At 39.2% G+C, this 23,429-nt stretch overlaps 3 protein-coding genes across 3 annotated transcripts; 2 read left to right on the top strand and 1 right to left on the bottom strand.

The window, feature by feature from the left end:
• The first annotated feature begins 670 nt into the window (after positions 1-670).
• LOC112046272 (uncharacterized protein C16orf52 homolog A) lies at positions 671-2,903 on the top strand. Its single transcript, XM_024082873.2, has 3 exons — positions 671-984; positions 1,265-1,477; positions 1,847-2,903. The coding sequence occupies exons 1-3, from the start codon at positions 882-884 to the stop codon at positions 2,032-2,034; spliced, it is 504 nt and encodes a 167-aa protein (XP_023938641.1). The 5' UTR covers positions 671-881; the 3' UTR covers positions 2,035-2,903.
• Positions 2,904-3,509: 606 nt separating this feature from the next.
• On the bottom strand, positions 3,510-7,788 carry LOC112046267 (leukocyte receptor cluster member 8 homolog). The gene is made up of 5 exons (XM_024082860.2): positions 6,398-7,788; positions 5,774-6,299; positions 5,326-5,530; positions 4,829-5,036; positions 3,510-4,176 (listed from the first exon to the last, which is right to left on the bottom strand). Exons 1-5 carry the CDS (start codon positions 7,468-7,470, stop codon positions 4,011-4,013), a joined length of 2,178 nt encoding a protein of 725 aa, XP_023938628.1. The 5' UTR covers positions 7,471-7,788; the 3' UTR covers positions 3,510-4,010.
• A 1,834-nt stretch (positions 7,789-9,622) lies between these two features.
• On the top strand, positions 9,623-20,784 carry LOC112046284 (vacuolar protein sorting-associated protein 8 homolog). The gene is made up of 9 exons (XM_024082884.2): positions 9,623-9,977; positions 10,652-10,831; positions 13,679-14,488; positions 15,026-15,357; positions 16,110-16,233; positions 17,207-17,360; positions 17,949-18,154; positions 18,908-19,072; positions 19,367-20,784. The coding sequence occupies exons 1-9, from the start codon at positions 9,888-9,890 to the stop codon at positions 20,690-20,692; spliced, it is 3,387 nt and encodes a 1,128-aa protein (XP_023938652.2). The 5' UTR covers positions 9,623-9,887; the 3' UTR covers positions 20,693-20,784.
• Positions 20,785-23,429: the final 2,645 nt, after the last annotated feature.

Here is a 23,429-nt window from a genome sequence, read left to right on the forward strand (position 1 = left end):
TCGTAACATCTACATAATATGGTCAGTCGTCACACAGGGGGGCAGCTGGTTGCGATAGGGCGATATTTTCGGTTCGGCAGTTCACTTGTCATTTTGTCTTCACGAGATATTAAGTCTGGACGTATGTTAGGCCTATATGGGATTGGTGCTCTCTACTTTCATAAGTCGTTATTGTGATCCTTGGACGGTTGTACCATGAAAGTACAGCTGTGCTTTTTTACCGTGTTGACCTTCATTCACTAAAAACCACCATCTACATATGCTGGTAACCGCTCTTCTTTTTCTGATTGTGTAAGTGCCGTAGGTTCCTCAGATAAGTAGGTCATTTCTACCGACTCGTAAATCTATGAAGTAGGTACCTAATGTTAATTTAAATCGGTTCCAGGCATAGATTTACGATTCGGTACAAGTAAGGCGTCTTTGAATGAGAATTTGAGCAGAACCTCCTACTTTTTTTGAAGTCGCAGTCGGTTAAAAATGCAAAATGATATTTTTTCAATAATTGGCATTACAGTCTGGACTCCAGGCTCTTTGAGCCTAATAAAGCTATCACAGACTAATAGGTATAAATCGTGTATTTTGGAGTCTTTATTATTTTTTCATGATCTGTGATATTGCTAATATTCATCATTCATTGTCATCAGTAAATATGTTCCTTGATTGTCATTGTCAATTTGACATCAAAAGTCAAGTCAAATACAAATAGAATAAAATTATTCTCGTTTGTGCTGTTTTTCGTCAAAGATAATTTATAAAATGTAAACATTAAAAACAACAAATTAAAACGAAATTGTTTTCATGAATATGTAAGGTATACTCTGTTAGACTGCAAACTTATATATATTTAACGCTCTTCAAAGAATAATCGCGGGTTTATCAAAATGGATAAACTCACAGTGATCTCCGGAACACTTTTCATGGCTGCAGATGTTTTTGCAATCGTGAGCCTCGCAATGCCAGATTGGATAATAACAGATGTAGGAGGTAAGATTAACGATGTCTGTTCTGATGCTTGCAGATTTTGCAAAACATTTACAAGGACAATAGTTATTTTCCTATGACTATCAGACCAGCAAGAGACCGTTCTTACTATTTATCTTGACCAGAGCCGAGCCAATTTAGAAAATATAAAATCCCAAAATGACCTGTCCTAAGAATCAAACCTAGGACCTCTAGTAAGAACCACAGCACTACCAATTGCACTAAAGAAGTTGTAAAATGAGGTGCTGATATGCTTATAACTGTTTTGTTCTTTCGTTAACAGGTGATACTCGCCTTGGATTGATGTGGTCATGTATGACACTGTACAACCGTCCACAAGTATGCTTCACACCAGATCTGCAGCCGGAATGGTTGCTGGCTTTGATATGTATCTTCATGGGATGCATTTGTATAACAACTACAGTAATTCTGCTAGCATCAAGTCATTTTGATAGAAATGTAATCCCTTACGCACGCTGGGTTGGATTTGCAGCAAGTATGTATTAACATAAAGTTTAGTAATTCATAACTTGCTAAATAATGTATTATTAAACTATTCTATTGGCTTAGCATGCTTGCAAGAAATCAATTTTTTTTTATAAATACTGTATCAGTCCAATGCAATACTTTGAATATTTTATGTTATTGCCAATAAAAAAATAATGTAAAGTATGTATTTGTTTCCCCAAAAATTGGACCTATCAAAGCATATAATGCAATACCTATCAGTAAAAGAATTTTCAAAATTGGTTCAGTAGATCTAGAGATTAATACCTACAACCTCACAAATTATACCTTTAATTAGATATAACTATCTGTTATCAGTTCACAAAATACTTAATAAATAGTTTTTTTTTTATTCCAGTGGTTGTGTTTTGTCTTGCTGCTGTTATATTTCCAATGGGTTTCCATGTCGATGAAATTGGAGGCCAGCCCTATCAACTACCTAACAGCCATCAAGTTGGAATTTCATACATACTGTTTGTTCTATCATTATGGATTACTGTCATATCAGAGCTCTTTGCTGGCAAAGTGTGTTTGCCGCATTTCTAATTTACATTCCATATTCTAAGTGTCTAGATATGTAAGAAAAAATGTTATTTTATTTTGTAATAGAAAGGTATATTTTTATTCATTACCTAGATCAATACATACAAAACAGGCCTTTACCATGTAATTCATGCTGCAATCTAACATATTATTTAAAAATAAATGTGTTATCCACATGATGACTGCAAAATAAATTTTACTGTAAAATGAACTGCTATTAATTACTTTATTTATACAGTTATTTAATGTTACCGTTTATTTTATAGACCATTTTATTCTGACCATCAAAAATGTTGCTTGTTTATAGTAACTTTTTATACCAGTGGACCATTGTACCACTACTAAAACACAGTTAAGCAGCTTTAGTTTCAGTAGTTTTTCTGAGTTGGAAGGAAATGGGAATATTGGTTATTTATTTGAAGATTTGCCTTGTGAATATGATCAATTTCTTAAAAAAAATGTTTATTTTTTAGTATAGTATTTAACTAAGTACCTAAACATTGGACTGCTCATTTTGCAATGACTTATGCCACACAAACTCATTGCCCATTTAGTATAAAAATAGCAAATTAAATATATAAAGAATCTTGTTTAATTAACAAACACTGAATACATAATTATATGCAGTTATATGAGTTTGTGTCCAAGTTGAGAAGGTATTAAAAATAATTATAGGTTATAGGTAGGTATGTATATAGTTTTGTGCTTTGTATTTACAAATTATATTCTAAAGTATGTTTTTGTTATATACTTAGTTTTTATTTAGCGTGAAGTTATTTTGAGTTTGGTGATGGGAGACTTGAATCTACCTATTTTAAAAATATTTTGTCTATAATAATAATAAATTATTATTAAAATGTAAATAATAGAAATGTGTTTTATTCATGCCAGGTTTTAAAGTGCTTCCAAACTTAGCTAAAAAAAACCACTGATTTTCTTTTTTTAAATAAGTAGTGACTAGCTCAACTGTGTACAAAAGGTAATTAAAACTAAGGTAGCAGCATAATAACATATGAATTATACTAAAAAATCCTTCTGCAAAACAATAATTATTAATAGTTTTTATAAAAAGTACTAAGTCTAAAATTTACAAATTCAAAACTTCATGATGTTTCAGAACAACATAAGTTAATGCAATGCATGGTAAAATTCTAGGTATCAGCGGGACATAGTAGCGTAGCGTAGACATAGTTTGAATCAGCCTGTGTAGTTTTAATACTTTGGTACCCTCTGGAAAGCCCAAACTCAACCCGCTGGAAAGCCCAAAAAACAAACAAAAAAGGTCTGGAACTAGAGTAAGCCATTAAAATCGCAGAATGAAAATATTATTCACACCATTTTGATAAGTGGTCTATGGCAAACAATTATAATAATTTTCTTAGTTGTTAATAGGCATAGTAGGCATTGCCTACTATGATTAAAAATAAACTTTATTTAGAGAACTTTTTTCTAGGCAGGTAAATAACTAAAACAACCAATATAAAAAATCAATATATTGACTTAAGCACATCACATTCATATGTACAGGTTCTAATAATTAATCAACTACAACATTTGAACAAATTGTGAAGTATAAAAAGATTTTTTAATTTATTTACACAACATCAATAATGCTTTTAAAAGTTCTCTTATTGTTAACACTTTACTTCTATTATAAGTCTTTAGCACTGCTGAATTGTCTATGCACTAAAACCTCCAATTGCTTTGTAGCAGCTCCCACACACACGAAGCATTTCTTCATCAAAACAATATTCTCGCTAAAACTGCCACAAATTCCAAACTTCTCAGCTGTGCAAATATAATATATTGTGACGCCGCATGTGCCTAATAAAACGAAGGTGAAATGATATTGGCCACGTTAACGACCGCCGAAGCTCTGCCCAAGCTGTGGACCCTGTCGCTTTGCGTGTTTACATAACGACGCACAAAATAAATTTAACTTTAACAGGACGGCTATGCACGAATGCATAAGTGGTATGTTAGATGTTCTGATTGATTACTTGAAGGCTGGCCTTGCAATCAATTTGATCCTGATTGTTGCCAGTATACGAAAGAGGAAACTGATTCAAGAACTCTAAAGCTTTAGAAGTAGACTCGAAGGCCAGCTCGCGTACAATGAAGTCCACAGGAACAGTCTGCCTGTAGCTGCACATATAATAAAACATTAATACAACAAATCCAACCACATGAGGTTGGCATTAGTAAATGGTGCTAGGTTTAATATAGAAACATATTATATCTAGAAATATAATGAAGAATAATGTTATCTTTTTTTATTAAAATGAATAAAAAAATATTTTTTTTACCTATTAACAAAATAAGAAAAACCAATTATTTCATCATAGTTTCCATTCCTGTGGGAATACGGAGATCATATGGAGCTAGCCTAGCATGACACTCACAAGTAGTGGCTTTCTTTTGAAGAGTTTTTGAAATTGGTTCAGTAGATTACCCCCTAAAACCTCACAAACTTTACCTCTTTATAATATTAGTATAGATAAAATCATAAATAGATAAAAATGGAAATAAGTATGAAGTTACATTTAAATATCAAATAATAAATAGATGCAATAAACTTGATTTTTTATAGAATGTTTGTTAGTCAGCCAGCCAAATAAATTTGTAATAAAGTAATAATTAATACATAAATTAAAATAATGTAACTATGTATTAATACAGTTACTTATTTATTACAGTACTGATTCATAAATAAAATTGGCAACTTCTATTCCAAATGTTACAAATTACCTCAAAAGCACCAAAATATAATGAAACTAATAAAGCAGAAAAAACATACGACTTTATGATGTATTTCAGGTAACTTTTCCGCTCTCTGTCCACAAACCAATCTATTAAGTATCCCGCCATCATGGGGGCTGTTTTGTACAGTGTAAAAAATTTATGTAAATTGCCAGTAGCCCACGCACATCTTGTGTTCAGTGCATGCTTGATACATTCATTTTCTCTATCATCTTTGGACAGAAATTGGAAAATTGTAGTAAGATCTGAAAAAAAGATTTTTTTATAAAATTAATAATTAAAATGTTATAAAATATATTAGAATGGATTGTTTATTATTTTTATGTAATTGCACATAAAAACACTGTATGAATTAAGATGAAATTTGGCACACATATATGGTTTGTATAAACATGGGATCTTCTTGATCCCAATTTGTCTGTTGTGTCTGTTCAGACAAGAAACACAATCAAAAGCATTGGATTGGATGCTGTAAAATACCTGTAAAAGTATGCATTGTGCAATTGATGGCTTTAATAATATTATTGTACATACCCAAAGTATTATTGGTAAATATGTAGTACAAAATCCTATATGCTTTAAACTCAGCTTCATTGGCTCTGCAATCTGGAAGCTCAGTGTAAAGCATTTTCAGTTGTGTTTGGCATTGGTTGAATTCCTCATGGTCACCTTTTTCTAAGGCTATTCTGGCATGTGTTTCATATACTTCTACTGTAAAACTGTCTCTTATTCCTTGCACCTAAAACACACATCAATTTTCACACAAAATCAATAATTATTAGTTCTCATTTAATAAACAAGCATCCCTGAAGTTGCAACATTGCACTGTACAATCAGTACAATACCCCATTGAGATATTATTGTACACTGCATAGATGGTGTGCAGTGCAAATCCAATGCTTAATGCTCAGAGATAACATTTTTTTTTACCATTTGTTTGTCAAGGTATGAATGAAAAAGTTCATTTCTTTAGTATTCTTACCGTTAGATCTTGCCTTATTGATTTGAGTTGATCACATGCATATCTATAATCCTGTTTTTGTATCCATCTCTCTTTAACATTTTTAATTGAGTTCTTTAGTACTGTGACCGGCCGAACCTCACAAGATTCAGGTGCCTTTGTTAACCTTAAAAATGACTTCTCAATGTCTGTGCATGTTCCCACTATATGCATGTTGTTGAGCTCATAGTCGCCTTCTGTATCCTGTATGAAAGGCCTTTTAGGGGAGGGTTCCAGCAGATTTACTTCACTACTGCGACTAGGCTGTATTGAGCTAGCTATGGTGGGAACATTACCATTGCCAAATCTTTGGGCTCTTTTCTGTAATTTTTCAGCATTGCCTTGTAATTCTTCAACATTAAATTGGTTATATGCTTTTTTTTTAATATTTTTTTGGAACTTCTCAGGTTTCTTCTGGTCCAGTGATAATCTATCTTTAACCTTCTGCCGAGGTTTGTTCCTGAAAGTCTTCTTTTCTTCAATCTCATCGCTAGATGTAGATGATGTGCTGTTGTAACAAAATACATGTTTAAACATTATGATTATAACAACTTACAGAATTCAACAACTATTTAAGCTTATATTAACAGTATAATAAATATTTACCTCTGCCTTTTTCTTGGTGGACTTTTAGACTTAGAGCGACTCCTGGAATGTGCTTTTCTTCGTCTCTGAGGAGAATTTTTATGAGTATTATAATTCCTGCCAGCCAAAGACTTGGACTTGCTTAGCTCTGAAATAGCTTCACACTTTTGGTACAATGACAGTGTACCGCGAAGTGGTTTCATAGATAAATTATTTCGTTCGCTATGTACACTAGGTATAGGCTCATCATCCCAATTTCTTGTCCATATTTCATCTTTGTTAGCTGCAGCTGTAATGCGGCCCTTTAAACATATATCTATTTGGTCGCGATCTATGCCCGTTTTGCACTTCTCGTAACATCTTTTAATATACCTTTCTAAACTTTCAGGCCATATTCCTGCTGATGTTTGTATTGATGAGGTTTTTAAAAAGTTTGAAGAGTTGTCATTTGGAACAACATTCTCCAACTCTTTTTCATTATTGTTTTCACATTTGGGTTCCTCTGGTGGCTCAGGAATGTCTTCAGTGGCTATGGGGGGAGGTAAAGGAACGTCGAGGGGAGGGGGAGGTGGCGGCTTGGGGAGATCTGGTGGTGGACAGGGAGGCAGCGGTGGTGGATGGTCAGGCAATGGAGGCGCTAAAGCTGACCCTGCCTCGTTAATTGCTTTGTTTCCCTTTTTACGTTTTTTCTTGGCATTGTTATTGTTATTGGCCAACAGAGGGTTTTCATTTGGAGGAAGGGGGGCAGATTTTCTACTACCTGTAAAATTAAACCTAATAGGGCTCTGGTTATTGAACGGGCGGCTAGTATCAAACGGGGACATTCCTAACAAAGGCGGAGGTGAGGAAAATTGATGATGGCCATATTGGCCGGCCGGCCTCGCCTCGTTATTTTGATGATAATGTTGACCGTCGTTACGGAAAGATCCACTATTACCCATTTGATTAAAATATTGATGATTGTAAAACTGCGGGAACATGCCACCTTGATACCCACTGTACGGCTGGTAGACACCGTACATCCAAGCGTTTGGATCCGATGGCATGCCACTCATAGTTTGAATAGGCGGTTCTTTAGAAGTATTTTCAGTCATGATGCATGTGCCTTTAAATTATCTTATTATACTTGAGTGATGACCAATTGTAGATTGTCCAAAAATAATACCACGTACAAAATGGCGGCTTGCCACCACTTTTTACCTGATTACTTTGTGTAACGAATTAATTAGATTCAGTGCACTATATATTACTTAAATACAGTGTTCTTATAATGCACAATCAATCACATGAAATACTCACGAAACTTTCTAATGATTAAGTACAACCACAATCACAATTCACAAACGAAAATGGAAATTGGAAATTGCCAAATTGGTTGAATTGAAACCACAGATCACTATAGTTGAAACTTGGAAATTTGACAGCAGAAATCATTAGTTATTCCACAGAATCGGACAGAAATGCAGAACCATAGATACCATAGATAATAGTGCAGAACTAAAGAACATATTCTACAAGGAGAAGTGAAGATACATACACAAAAACTTTGGACATAGCAGCGCTACTATTTTCGCAAACGGAATATTTAAGAACTAAAACAGTGGCAATTTTAAATGGAGATTTTTGCTTATAAATAAAAAAAAAACACCGAAGTACACTTACTTACTTTTAAAAAAGTTTAAGAAATCAATTGAGAAAAACATAAAAAGACCAAAAAAAAAATATTGTTTCCCGGGATCGAACTCATGATAATTTAAAATACTTAAAACTAGAAAGATGAGATTTAGTAAGAGTATGTATTTAATATACGTCTATAAAGTGGTAAAAAGATAATTAAAAAATTTTTTTTTGGGATTCCTTCCCTAGATTCCAAGTCAGGATGAATTTTTTATCGTCTATTCTATAGTGTGGGGTATCGTTATCGGTATTTTTGTGCATTACATAAGGGACTAAAGGGCTAACATAATCTACGGAACCCTTCATTGCGCGTGGCCCGACACGCACTTGACCGGTTTTTTATTATTTGGTCAAGTAGTATGGAGGTAATACTTAGATGGCATCACCAAAATAAACATAATATGAATACGACCTATCCTTTAAGATCATTGATTATAGTATGCGCATTATCATCTGAGTCGTCCGGTCATAAAAGTCAAAAAAGATAGGAATGTGCAGCGCGCCTACCTGCGCACCCTAATTATCGATAAACGGCTACCTGCGCACGTGCTAATGATGAGTCAATAATGATTTGGACGATTCTGATTGGTCGGTTTCTAATGTAATTGCATTGCGTATTTTTTTTGCTATAAATGTGTTTACTGCAATTAAATAAATACATTCATGTGTTACTCGTTGCGCACTATGGATACTAATATATAATAAATTTGGCAGAAGACGAAGATTCTGATGATGAAGACTCAGATGAAGATTAATTTTATTTAGTTAATAATTATATAATATGAAATATGTATTATATTAAATCAAATATTGTTAATTTTTTTAATTTTGTGAACAAGATACGATAATAAACTTTACTTATCGATAATATGTCTTTCATTGTTACACCCTTCACTAGACGGCTCCATAAGACCCATAAGTGCAAGCGAGATAGATATAGAGAAATGATTTATGGCCCTAAGACTCAGTTGTTAATGCTATTAGTATAGTATCAGCCTTGTTTAAATCTACCAATCAAAAAACAACACGCATTTTATTGTACACTTCCTATTTTACTACAATTTTCAAAGTATTTTATTTGTTTACTACATAAAAAAAGTATATTTACAATCACAAAACTAAATGGAAATACAAAGTTGGCAAATGTAATTAAAATGCCGGAGGCGGGCAGCGCTATCGCATGTTTACGTACCACGTAGCTGTAGGTATTTATTTCAAAAATACGACCGAGTTACAATACTGCTTGTATATATTTTTACTGTGGCAATGTGTTTGTAAAAATTACGCGTGTGTGTATTGCGAGTATTTGCGAGTCAAATTTATAAATGTGTGTAGTGTATGGACACAGAATATACTTAATGGTGTTAAATGTTTTCGATGTGAGTTTACCTCGCCCCCCTCAAAAAATGACAGACTTTTTTGTTGATGAATTTGGGTGCGAACCACGTCCAGTTATTAATGGTCTAAGGTCGTCCCCCTCAAAAAACTACAGACAATTTTGTTCGTGAATTTGAGTGCGATGCATCTCCATTTTCTAATTCCTCTATGTTTGTTGATAACATTGGACTTTTTGACATTGACATTGACATCTTATCTTTAATTTTTAGCGAGTAAAATACATAAATTATTTCAATATTTTGAATCCGAATTGAATTATTGTCATTGATCCTCTAAATGTTATTTAATGAATTCATTTTGTTTAAAATTTTAAATCACATTTATATTTTACAAACTAATAAAAACAATATTTAACTGGAAGTTGGAACGGTGTCCAAACATGGAATACATACAAATTTAGCAACTGTTCGAAAATTATTCTTACATATTAAAAATAATGGATTTACTCAAAACACCTTCAACACAATCACTTCTGGATTCAGATCTTGAATCAGTTGAAAGTCTTCAGTATGTGGACTTTGAAGAGGTAATGAAAAGTAGTTTTTCATAATATTTTTTGAATAATATGGTAGGATGCTAGTGTCTAGTCCTGCCATGTTAACTTAAATAAATTTATCTACTTCATTAAAATAAAATCATTCATATAATCAAAGATTCTTTGACCATTAAGTGAGGCTAGAGACAATGTTAATTTTGGCCATTGTCATTGTTATTGTTTGGCTGAGAAATAGATATGGCCGTTTTTCTAATAACGTTGCTGAGCATCAATGTCAGTATATGTTGCTGGCATCCGATGCCGAAACCATACCACAACAAATGTCACGAGCAACATCAACCGGAAGCCCGTTGACGAAAAATAACGACAACGCCCATCTCTGCTGAGAAATAACATACTAGAGCTACTCGAACTTTGATTTTTTATACACTAATGTGCAAGTTGCACAGCTACTAGGATATCATAGAGCCTAGAGGAATCCAATTAGAAAATATCCACAAAATCAAGGTTAGGGTCATTTGTTACCACCAATACTACATTATCTCTATTTTTGGAAATTTTACTGCATATCTCACTGCAATAAACAGAAAGAAAGAACTTTTAATGTATATTAACTTGTTGTCCTGATACCTCAGTGGCTGGCTCAAATGTATAGTTAAGGTTAAGGACTGACTGGTTAATTTAAATTGTATTTTTGTTTATAGCTTGATGAAGTTGAATATGCATTACCTACTAGTGAAGCTCCTACTCTAGCAGAAGCATTATCTTCTGAAGTATTGGAAAGTGAAAGCAAAACATCTGCAAAGAAATTTGAAGACTCCTCATGTTCAGCTCTACAAGTTGACTTTTTACAGGCAATTTCTCAGCAACTGACACAGGCTCAAGTAAGTTGATGAATAATTAATAGACCCGCTACACCAGAGTTTCCCAGACTTTTTTGACCCCTTGCTATGTTTTTCCGTGTTGGGTAGACCCCCTACTTATTTGATATTGATTTTCTGTATCCTACAACTTACACAATTTTATAAACATATATAATATTTTTTTTACTTCATAGTTACTTTTAAAATAATGTATATGTTTTGATATTATAAGATAATATGATGTAAAAAATAGTACTATCAGTGTATGTGTTATGATCCACTATTGTGGAAACCATTTTCATTTAATGGACCCCCAAATTTTTTTTTCGCTGACTTAGAGCCCTTGCAGTTTGTCATAGACCCCTAGGGGTCGATATAGACCACTTTGGGAGTCACTGCTCTACACAGACTGTAATTAATGTAAATTTTGTAATATATAAATTGCAGAAGTATATTTTATCATCATCATCATCATCATCATCATATCAGCCGATGGACTTCCACTGCAGGACATAGGCTTTTTGTAGGGACTTCCAAACATCACGATACTGAGCCACCTGCATCCAGCGAATCCCTGCGACTCGCTTGATGTCGTCAGTCCACCTAGTGGAGGGTCGGCCAACACTGCGCTTACTAGTGCGGGGTCGCCATTCCAGCACTTTGGGACCCCAACGTCCATCAGTTCTTCGCACTATGTGCCCCGCCCATTGCCACTTCAGCTTCGCAACTCGTTGAGCTATGCCGGTGACTTTGGTTCTTCTGCGGATCTCCTCATTTCGATCGATCGATTCGATCACGCAGAGATACTCCTAACATAGCTCGTTCCATCGCCCGCTGTGTGATTCTGAGCCTTCTTATGAGGCCCATAGTTAGCGACCAAGTATATTTTATGTATCATGTTAATTACTTAACACAAATAAATATTTATAAAATATAATATTAAAGTGAATAAATATTATGACCTATCAAATGAACTAATTAAAAATGACTGTGTGGTTAGTTTCTATGTTGCACTTTTACAACATAGAAACTAACCACACAGTCATTTTTGCAAGAGACCAGAGAAATCTCTATAACTTCTATTACGTTGTGGGCGTCTGCTAGTAATACACTAAATTAGTATAAATACAAGTAAACTTGTGTATATATTTTTTTTAATTGTACACAGTAATGTCACTTTTAATAAAAGTGGTAAATCCATGCCTTTCATTAAACTAAACCTTGTAATGGAGATGAGTGACAGACCTCTTATTTATTTAAATTCCACTGTGATAAAATTACAATCAACAAAAATACCTATAATATGAGTAATTCATTGTACTTTATGAATACCTACAAGCTACAAGGCACTAAGTGTTGTTATAAATATTATGATAACATTATCATACTAGGTATTATCAGTGAATGTAGCTGGTTTATTTTGGTGTTGATGCAAGAAATATTTGCCACTGTTAATTATTAAATTACTTACATTGCGGGACAGAGGCGAGCGGGTTATAAGAATTGTAAATTATATTTGATAAAAAGTACTTACAAAAAGGAATTAAAACTACCTATACCTAGTGGACCCAGGCCCTCTCGCAAAATATGTTCTTAGGGGACATCTAATAATATATAAATTACCTCCCTGCCTTCTCTGTATTTAGTGGTTTTCGATATTTAGTGATAAAGTGACCTTTCGCTTATAATCTCCCGCAACTTCGTCAACGTTATATTTAATTTTTAACAACAAATCCCTCAGGAATCATAAATTGTTTCCAGATTAAAGTATCCTATAAATTGCTCAAAGCCTCCTCTATCTTCCATTTCTCGTTAAAATCCTTTCATCAACCATTCCAGAGATTAGACCAGACAAAAAAAATAGACAAAAATTTTAAAAAAAGCTTGATTGTGTTTTGGTATCATGTAAATACATAATTATAAGCACTTGATAAAACACAATTATTTTAAAAATCACAGACAATTTTATTTACATGTTTTGATTCAAACTCTTACTTACTATTAGATCATCTATCAATGCTGTAAGCTATGGTAATGCTTTAAGTAGAGAAGTAAATGCAGTTATTTCAAGTTGGCTGAGTTTATAAGTATTTTATTTGGTAATAATTACTGCTTGTCCCGTTATTAACATATTTAAGTAACAGACCTAGATTTTACACAATTATTCAAATTGAGTTTTCATCTAATCTCAATGATTTGTAGCAATTTGTAATGATGTCTGTCACTTATGCCTCTCATAAATTTTGAACAGCTAAACCGATTTGAACAAAATAGGCAACATTTAAAAATACTTAAAAGGGCTTCACCAAAGTTATATTTTGGAAATATTTGAACAGATTCAGATCAGCAGAATTTGATAAAACTCAAAAACAGATATCGAGCGATTCTAAAAAATAGTCAGCTCTCTACCTCTAGAAAATCATTTATTAGTGTCTAAAAAAACGTAAAGCGTAAAAATCGGATGATTTGTCAGAGATACCAAATGTTACGACTTTCAAAGACTGGTTTATTAATTTAAGGAACTTTGTTTCTTTCGTATGAAAAAAAGACCTTATGTGGAAGCCCCTAGCTGACCCCCCTCCCCCCGTTTTTAATATCTTGGCTACGCCCTTGAGTACTAATGTGAGAATTACTTAATTTGAATATAGCTGCCCCCCTAAATAGAATCCTGGCTATGCCCAAGCGCGAGTGGCGACTTCAAGTGGATGGGACTCGTGCGCCGCGCCCCTACATTGCCACTGATATATAAAATCTTGTATTGCGCAGTTTAACGCACGATGTTCCGAAACGTCATAAAGATTGCATCGTACTACATTTGTACCTACTAATGTAGTATTTTTAAAACATTTAATAAATAATTTGTTTCAGGAACGTTCATCAGCAGGAGCGGCCACAACTCTCAGCGTAGGGCCCAGCGGTCGGCTCACTGTGGGCACTGCGCACGGGCATCTACTCTCATTCCACGACCAAACATTACGATGGGTTTGCGACTCGAACGGAGACAACGGGGCGGTCACATGTCTGTCTTACAACCGGGACGGCACTCGCATTCTAGCGGGATTCGCCCGCGGCCTCGTCTATCAGTACGAGAGTATACGAGGAGTGATTCTCAGACGAGTGACACTAGGCGGGGAGCTGTGGGGTACATTGAGAGTGACGTGGGCCGACACGTCCGGCCTGGCTCTCGACACCGGCGGCTCGGTGTGGCTCATACGGTTCTCGAGGCCGTTAGGAGTACGTTCCGCTCGAGTGTCGTGTTTGTTTTCGGGGGCAAGAGGGGAGGTCGTGGCCATGACGGCTCGCGACGCCCGCGTTTTGGCACTAGCGACTCTTTCGCGGGTCATCATAGTGGCGGGGGGCCGAGCCGCTGGAGTGCGATTGGACGGACCCCCTGACGTCCTTCCAGTATTGGAATGGTGCGAGCTCGATAACAGAATACTTGTATCCGCCCGTGCGAACGTTATGCAATGGCTAACAGTAACGTTAATTGGATCATCCATAAGCCTACGACCTGTGCAAAGGGTAGAACTCACTTCGACGCCGATATGGCTCGGCTGGTTGGGCGGCAGCCTTACGATCTTTGATAGCGATGAAAATCTCCGATTCTGGGGCGAGGATTACGACAAGCCACTAGATCTGTCTCAAATAGAACCTGTGTATTCGTCTGCATTTTTCAAGGTAACTTAACTTAACAAAATATTTTAACCGCTTTTATTATTCAGTCGTAATATATTAATAAAAGAGTTTTATTAATAATTTCTAAACGGAAATCTTGTATTTGAATCAATTAGAATAATAAGTTGATATTTCGTACCCTTATTAGACTACACGAAATGAATATTGATTGTATTAATTTTGATATGAGTCAACTACCCTCATCATTTATCATCATCATTATCAACCCATATACGGCTCACCGTTGAGCTCGAGTCTCCTCTCAGAATGAAAGGGATTAGGCCAATAGTCCACTACGCTGGCCCAATGCGAATTGGCAGACTTCACACACGCAGAGAATCAAGAAAATTCTCTGGTATGCAGGTTTCCTCAAGATGAGATTCGTTCACCGTTTGAGACACGTGATATTAAAATTCTTTAAATGCACACAACTGAAAAGTTGGAGGTGCATGCCCCGGGCCGGATTCGAACCCATACCCTCCGGAATCGGAGGCAGAGGTTATATCTACTGGGCTACAACTACCCTTTTTGATTTTGAAGGGCCACTGGACGGACGGTCGCGTGTCGCGCGCTATGTGCAAGGCGGGTGAGAGCGCCCTCGGCGGCGCTTGCATCGCCGAGGGCGCGCTCGCACTGTTGGGGCGCCGCGGCGTGGTGCGCGTCAAGCCGCGCGACTTACTCGCTCGTGCGCAAGCGTTCATGGCCGCCGGCCGCTACTCCCAAGCCTTGAGGCTCCTCTGTTCGTCACAGGGGATAGAAGCTAAAAAAATAGCAAATGAATTCATTGGTAATCTAGCTGACAGACCGCACATATTGAGCAACAAGAATGTCGCAGTTCAAGTTGTTAAACTGTGTCTCAAATATGAATTAAGGTGAGAAATGTATGTTACACTTACAACTCTTTTTATAATATAGCTAATTAAAGCCTGCACGCATTGTGTGATGCAGCCTCTGGTGATATATGCTTCCCCAGAAGATACCTATTCACTCTTAGACTTAGACTTGAAAATACGCACATTTGTAGGTGATAGGAAAAGTGGAAGCTGGAAAGCAATATTTTTAAAAACCCTTTTAGGAATAAATTATCGAGTGTGTCATCATCATCATTATCTATAAGCCGATGGACGTCCACTGCTGGATATAGGGCCTCTTGTATAGACTTCCAAACATCACGGTCTCGAGCCGCCAGCATCCAACGACTCTACAACCCGCTTGATGTCCTCGGTCCATCTAGTGTGGAGTCGACAAACACTGCGCGTTTTGGTGCGGGGTCGCCATTCCTGGACCTTAGGACCAAAACGTCCATCGGCTCTTTAAACTATATGCCTTGCCCATTGCCACTTCAGCTTCGCGACTCACTGAGCTATGTCGGCGACTGCATTTTCTGCGGATTTCTACATTTCTGATTATATCAGCAGAGAAACTATGTATAACTAAATCGAATATGTAAATGTGCATATCTTTGCGATGCCTTGCTGTTATGTTATGTTAAAACAGTGAAAGAAGAATGAGATCAAACAGTTTTGATATATCTTTTAGAATGTTTTTCAGACAAACAATCTTCTGTGATGCTCCAAACTTTGTAGTTCTCATCATAGGAAATTACGGGAATTGTTTCTTTTAGTGAGGAGTTGTGGAATTGTCTGTGGGAGAATTGTTCGGGAGAGCAGGCGTTCGTCGAGGCGTTAGGAGACGCCGCAGTGCGCGGAGAACTCTCCAACAATCCACCTTCGCCGGACTTGACACAGGTATGGATAGTTTAAGTACCTAGAAGATTTTGCATCGGATGTAGTAGAAGTGACAGGACAAAAGCGGTTGTAGTTATAAGATCGAAAAATACGTTTTTATAACATGAGAGATAATATGGATAAGGGGTATGACATTGAAACCACTCGCACACAGATGATAATTTATAAAAATGTTTCTGGTTACAGTTTAATTACTATGACAATTCATAGGAACACGTTCTACTATGCTTTAAACTATTGGTAACACACCCTTTAAATCTGAACACAGTAAAGCTGCTTAGAGGCAGAAATAAGTATACTCGGAGTGTTATAAAGAGTTTAACTATTATTAAGCTTCAATACTTTTAGATCCCTCGAACGGCACTCGCCAAGGTCGAGTCAGAGGAGGCTGCTTTAGAGAGTGGTTCCGCCCATCATGCTTCTGCCTGTGGGCCCCACCAGGCGATGCTTTAACTCTGCTCGGAGTTTTTCTTTCTACTACACTGCTACTGAATGCTAAGTTATTTGTCTCGTCTGGCGCGCTCCTAACCTCCGGTGACGCCGTTGAGATCCCATTAGACCTTGTCCAGAAGGCGAATTCGTCGCGAATCGTATCGCGCGAATTCATAGGCGTTGTCGAAGTACTAAACATCAAGACATCGCGTCCACAAGCATCGCGCGAATTCAAAATATGCGCGTAAATCGCGTACACTACGCCAGACTCTCGACTCGCGCGTGATTCGCGCGTATTGCGCGCGAGTCGAGATACTAGGGATGCCTTGTGCCGTCCAGTTAACGCGCACGTTCAACTCCATGTTTCGTACTGAATTCCTCCCCAAATGCTTGCGCGTTGGCACGCACCTAGTGAATGTAACGGTCGCGCGAGAGAATCGCGGCGAATTCGCCCTTTCTGGACTGAGCTTTAAGGAGCATATGGCACTTACACAGTCAGAAAAAAATGCAGATCCCTGAAGTGCAATATAAAATGTTTCAGGAGCTAATAGAGAGGCTGGCCGAGTTCGAGCCCGCGCTGGTGGAGCGCGTGCTGGCGTCCCTGCCGCTCACGTCGCTGGACCCGCACCGCGCCAGCGTGTTCACGCGCGCGCGCGGCCTGTGGCGCGGCGTCGGCGCCATCGCGGCGGCGCTGGGTATCGCACTGCATTTAATTTAATATATTTATAGTTTATTGACAACAAAAAACTAATAATGATTTTTATTAAAGGTAAAAGCACCCAGTATAGATATTACATAGTGAATAATACAAATAAAACTTACATACTAACTGGGAAGGTTAAAAGACATCCCAGGCGTCATTCTAGTCCGGAGTATAAACAATTTTTTATTATTGTCTTGATGCACAGATAGCGAATATGTAATCCGGCCCTGTCACAAAATTCGTTCTTAGTGAATTATTCCTTTTATAAACTACCTCCCTGTCAAATTTCATATTTGAGTTCGTCAAGCGGTTATCTATACTAATATTATAAAGCTAAAGAGTTTGTTTGTTTGAGCGTTTAATCTCAGGAACTACTGGTCCGATTTGAAAATTTTTTGTAGTATTAGATAGCCTATTTATCGAGGAAGGCTATAGGCTATATCCCCATATTCACACGGGAACGGGAACCACGCGGATGAAACCCCGCGGCGTCAGCTAGTATATGTATATTTAGAAAATGTCGAATATCCACGAAATATATTTAAATTCAATTTCATTCATTGAATGGTGTCTTCGTCAGACGGGTGCAGCGGCGCCATGCGGTCGCTGGTGGGCTTCGTGTCGGCGTCGTGCGGCGGCGGCGCGGCGTGCGCGTGCGCGGGCGGCGCGCTGCTGCTGGCGGCGGCCGACGCGCTGGCGGCGCGCGGCGCGGGGGGCCGCCCGCTGCCGCCGCACGCGCGCCCCTCCGCGCGACACGACGCGCTGCACGCGCTGCTCGCTGAGGAGGTACGACATGCAGCAAAATATTCTAAATTCATTTATTTCAATTAGGCTTAGTTTACAAGCACTTTTGAAAAGTTTTTTTTTTTTAATGCAAATAGGCTCGCGTTTGACTATGATCTAACTTGATGGTACGTGTAGATACAGTCTAAGATGGGACACGCTTGCCTGATTCACTCTTGTTTTGAAGATACCCAAGTTATAAGATTCAGGGAACACAGACTTGGGAAGGGTATTCCAAACCCTAGCCGTGCGTATGAGAAAAGAAGACGCAAAGCGTTTTGTACGGGTCCTAGGGACATCTAAGGTTTATTTTTTTTTGTTTACCACCATTTCACAAACTTATTTAAAACTAAGTCGTCTAATACAGTTTAACATTATAAAATGTAAATGTCAACCATTTATCTGTAAATCAGAAACACAAAAATATTAATTTAGTTTATTAGTAATGCTGGCTGTTTTTGGTACATCTGTCTTAAAATATCAAATGTTGGTGTGCGCACTTCGTTATCTGTGCAAAACTGCCAATGATAAATAAATAATAAATAAATAAATATATTAAACAATACACATCACTATCTAACCGCAAAGTAAGCATACAGAGCTGCTTGTGTTATGGGTACTAAGACAGTTGATATTATAATATTCATATATATTTATATTTTATATACTACATATAAATACTTATATAATGTATAAATACACACAGACACTGGAAAAAGCCCATGTTCGACACACAAATATGATGAGTCATTTCAGTCGGGGGCGCGGTCGCCGCTGCGCGTGCTGGTGGCGCACGACACGGCGGCGGCGGTGCGGCTGCTGGAGCAGTGCGCGCGCGACCCGCCCTTCGCCGGCCCGCTCGGCAAGCAGAACCGTCTGCGCGTGGCGCGCGCGCTGCTCGCCTACTCCGGGGACCTGCAGGCGAGTAACCTGGCACTTATGAACTGAGTTAGTCCATGATCACACCAGAAGATCCAGGATCCCCTCTCTAAAACATCCCATATATATACCATAATGAATCATCAATCAGTACTTCTGTTTCTTTATGATGATTTTTTTTTAATTTACTTGCTAGTTTTGCGTATTTGTGAAAGATCAGACTTTTTAAGTGATACTGTCACATGAGTTAAAATCTGAATTTTTTGTTAGCCACTGTAGAACATAATATTCTTCAAACTACGAAAGTATTTTTCATATCCTATTCTTATTTTTCAGGAGACTGAGAGACGGCTGGAAATTTTGGAATTCATCGCCGGGCAGCTGAGCTCGGGCGCGCTGCCGCTCGACCAGGAGCTCATCAAACATCTGCAGGAGTTCGTCGCGAGCACCGAGCACGAGCGCGCCGACCGCGCCTGGCTCGCCGTGCTGGCGCGCGTGCGGGCGCAGCGCGACCAGCTGCTGGCGCACTACCGCGGCGCCGTGCGGCGGCCGCGCGTGCTGTGGCGGCTCGACGCGATGCTCGACCGACACGACGAAGCTATTAAACAATTTTTCGAAATACAAAACCCTTCGAGCCAAGACGTCGATGAGTTCTTCGAACATTTGAGATCGAGGATAGAAGTCGACGCCGAAATGAAAGGGCGACTCGAACCGTACCTCCCCGCGCTGGCGGAGCTGCGGCCGCGGGCCGCCGCCGCGCTGCTCGGCGACGAGTGCGGCGACACCGTCGCTGCGATATTGGACGCGGTCACTTTACAGTGTAAGATAGAGCTCGGCGAGTGTTTGCTGGAGGCGGGGCGCCTGCGCGGGGACGCCGCCGCCGCGCACCTGCGCACCCTGTGCGCGCACCGACCGCACCACGTGAAACACTTTCTCACTAAGCATTCTGGAATCGTGAGGCCCGAAGACGCCCTCGCGATCGTCAAGGAGTCGGGTCCGGAAGACGCAGAGGCCGTCTGTTTGGAGGCGACCGGCGACCACCTCGGCGCGCTCGACGCTATCCTGCGTTCGATGACGGCCGACGCCGACGAGGAGACCAAAGCGACGCTCGTGAACGAAGCGAGCGCGCTCTGCGCCAGGGTGGGGCCGACGGCGCCGGCGCACGTGGCGGCGCAGATGTGGACGCGGCTGCTGCGGCGCGCGGGCGCCGTGCCGCCGCCGCTGCTGCTGGAGGCGGTGGCGCACCTGCCGCTGGCGGAGCTGGCGGCGGCGGCGTGCGAGTCGGCGCGCGTGGCGGGCGCGGTGCTGGCGGGCGGCGCGGCGCGGCGCAGCGTGTGGCGCTGCGCTGCGCGCGTGGTGCGGCGCGAGGCGCACGAGGCGCTGGCGCGCGCGCTGGCGGCGGCGCGACGCGGGGCTGCGGCGCGCGGCGCGTGCGTGCGCTGCGGGCGCGCGCTGGCGGGCGCGGGCGTGCGCACGCTGCACTGCGCGCGCGCGGCGCACGCGGGCTGCGCGGAGGCGGCGGAGGCGGCGTGCGCGTGCGGGCGGCGCGCGGGCCCGGCGCTGGCGCTGCCGCCGTGGCCGCGCCGCGCGCGCGCGCTGCCGCCCGACGCCGAGCTGCTGCTCGTCGCGCCGCCCCGTCCAGATCTTGAAGGTGTCGTGTAAATTTTGACAGCTTTCAGCTTTAAACTTATACGTTTGTATTTTATTTTTAGTTAAGTTATATTTACTAAGTGTAATAAAATGTTACTCTGTTATTTGTTTTTTTAATCAAAATGACTGTCCATATACCATACCTATATAATACCATTCACATTTAGAAAACCGTTCTAATGCGAGTAAATTCACGCATAGTACCTACCATAGTAGATATTGTAGGTACACAGAATCGACTTTAAATAAGTTTAAAAATAAAAAAAAAATTTGTTTCGTCCTTTTTAGGCATAATTATTTATGTAGCCTGAGTACGTAACTGTACTTTACATATCGCATGTCTGACTTTAACAGTTAGATATACTTACTATGTACATAGTCGTAATGTGCTCTCCAAGACCTTTCTTTTAAAACCAATAACGTGAGAATTCTTTCGGTAATTTCTTTTTGATGTTAAGACTCTGAGGTTTTTTTCGTCATATAAATTGTTGATAAAATTTATATAGCCTATGTCACCCGGGACATGGTTACGAATCTTTTGACACCTAAAATCGTTTCAATAATTTATGCGTTACGGTGGAACATACGCGCATACATACATAATAGACTGCCAAAATCATTCCTATTGACTTCGCCGTAGTTGGGTAAAAACACGATTTGAATATTGCCTTTTCCGCTGATTACCGCCAACTTATGAGTTAATCCGCGTAAAAGGCAATTCATCGTATCACACTAATATTATAAAGGCGAAAGTTTATTTGTAAGTGTGTATGTTTGTTCCTATTGAACCAATAGCCGCAGCGTAAAGGAGGAACATTTGGCTGAAATTTGGAATAGAAATAGATTTTACTCAGGATTAACACAGGCTTTTCAACTTTTATCTTTTCATCCCGGAAAAAATCATGATTCCCGCGGGATTTGTGAAAATTTTAATTCCACGCAGACGTCGCGGGCGTCCGCTAGTGTACCGATTTTGAAAAGTCTTTTACCACAAGAAAGCTACGTTAATTGTGAGTGTCATATTTTATCTACGTATTCTCACGGTAATGGGAACAACGCAGCTGAAACCGCGGGGCGTCTGCTAGTATCGTATAAATCTGTAAGGATCAGAAGTTAGGTGATGTTATTGGTAATGACATGGACCATAATGGACATGGACCGTGCCCTTCGAGGCACAGAAGTGTAGGTAAAGGTAGCATTCCGATCTTGGCGACCGCGCGACGCACTGCTTAGTATGAATTTATATGGAGCACTAAACAAAGCCCGAGACCGCGACACGCGACCACTTTTGTTTAGTGAGTGGGTCGCGCGTCGCGGTCGCCAAGACCACGAACACCAGCACCGGCCCGGAGTACCTAAATTTTAAAATGGAGCGAGATCCAATTATGGCGCCTCTCTTGTTTGCTCCTAATAATATATAGGTAGGAACCTATACTAAATCATGAGTGTAAAATATAGAACGCGAAGATCTCGACCAAAATCTGGAGTGACCAATTGAAAATTAGGCGCAGTAACGTCTACAGTACTAGGTAGGTACGCCAGATTTTCGTACTTATCCTACGACCTACGTACCTAATATCGATAAGTTTTAATATCATTCGCACAGACACCGGAACGCGAAGCGATGGCGCCCGTGCACTCTATTCGCGCGTGTCTCGTTGGTATTTTCTCAAAAAATATAGAGAATTAAAAAAAAAAATCTTTTATTTTTAAGCGCTCTCTAGGATTTGGCGCCTGCTCTTTTCGCCGTATGGACGGGCCGACCCCGCTTAACACTATAGGTACCTACTTGTAACTTCCCTACTCCGGGCTGGGAATTTCTTTGATAAAAAGCTCAGTATTTCATAGCCCGACCCACAACACACAATTTTGGACAATAAATATTATTATACAAAATTGTCATTGCCGACGCAGGCCTGTAGCCATGTGGCCTTAGACGGTCTAAGCATGTGGCACGTCGATTCTCTAACTACAAACCGGCGGCGTAGTTTGCCTTGGAGGGACCCTGTATCAAAATTAGTTTTGGGGCAATAGACGAGAGGCAAATCCCGAAAATCTCTTTAACAGTATTTTTCTAAGACAATTTCTCTTGTATCTGTCATTCCCATACATTTTGTATATTTTCGAAGCGTTAGCGTTTGTAGAAAAAAGAATCGACGTGCCACATGATGGCTAAGGCCCCTGGACCTCAATATTCGATGCCTGTAGGTATTTAGGTTATTTTCGTTAACTTAGTTGCAATACTAATGAACGGATTTGGATGAAATGTTATTAAATTGAAAACTAATTATTCGGAAAAGATTCTTGAATAGGTGTCTTAAAAAGCAAATCCGAAGATATCAGCATTTCCGTTTACTTATTTCATATTAAAATATTGAATTGACCTTAGCAAGATTCGAAGCCAGGACCTCTCATTTTTTAGACCTCCGACTATGCCACCTACCTACTATTATGTAATCTCATCGAATTAAATCTAAAGTAAATCTGGACAGGTATTCAATAGGTATAGTACTTCTACTTTTAATAATTACAAATAGGAAAGATTTGTATTTTTGTATGTAACAAATAAACTCAAAAACTACTGGACCGATTTGAAAAATTATTTCACCAATAGAAAGCTACATTATCAGGAATGGGATCTACACGGATGTTAGCGCGTAGTTTTTCTAGTAATAAATAAAATTATAATAAGACCAAATATTAAATCCGTTTTTATAGATTTGACAGAATCAAATCACAGGAAACGACA

The sequence above is a fragment of the Bicyclus anynana genome, chromosome 15 (assembly GCF_947172395.1).
Source record: "Bicyclus anynana chromosome 15, ilBicAnyn1.1, whole genome shotgun sequence".
In the NCBI taxonomy this organism is placed as follows: Eukaryota; Metazoa; Arthropoda; class Insecta; order Lepidoptera; family Nymphalidae; genus Bicyclus; species Bicyclus anynana.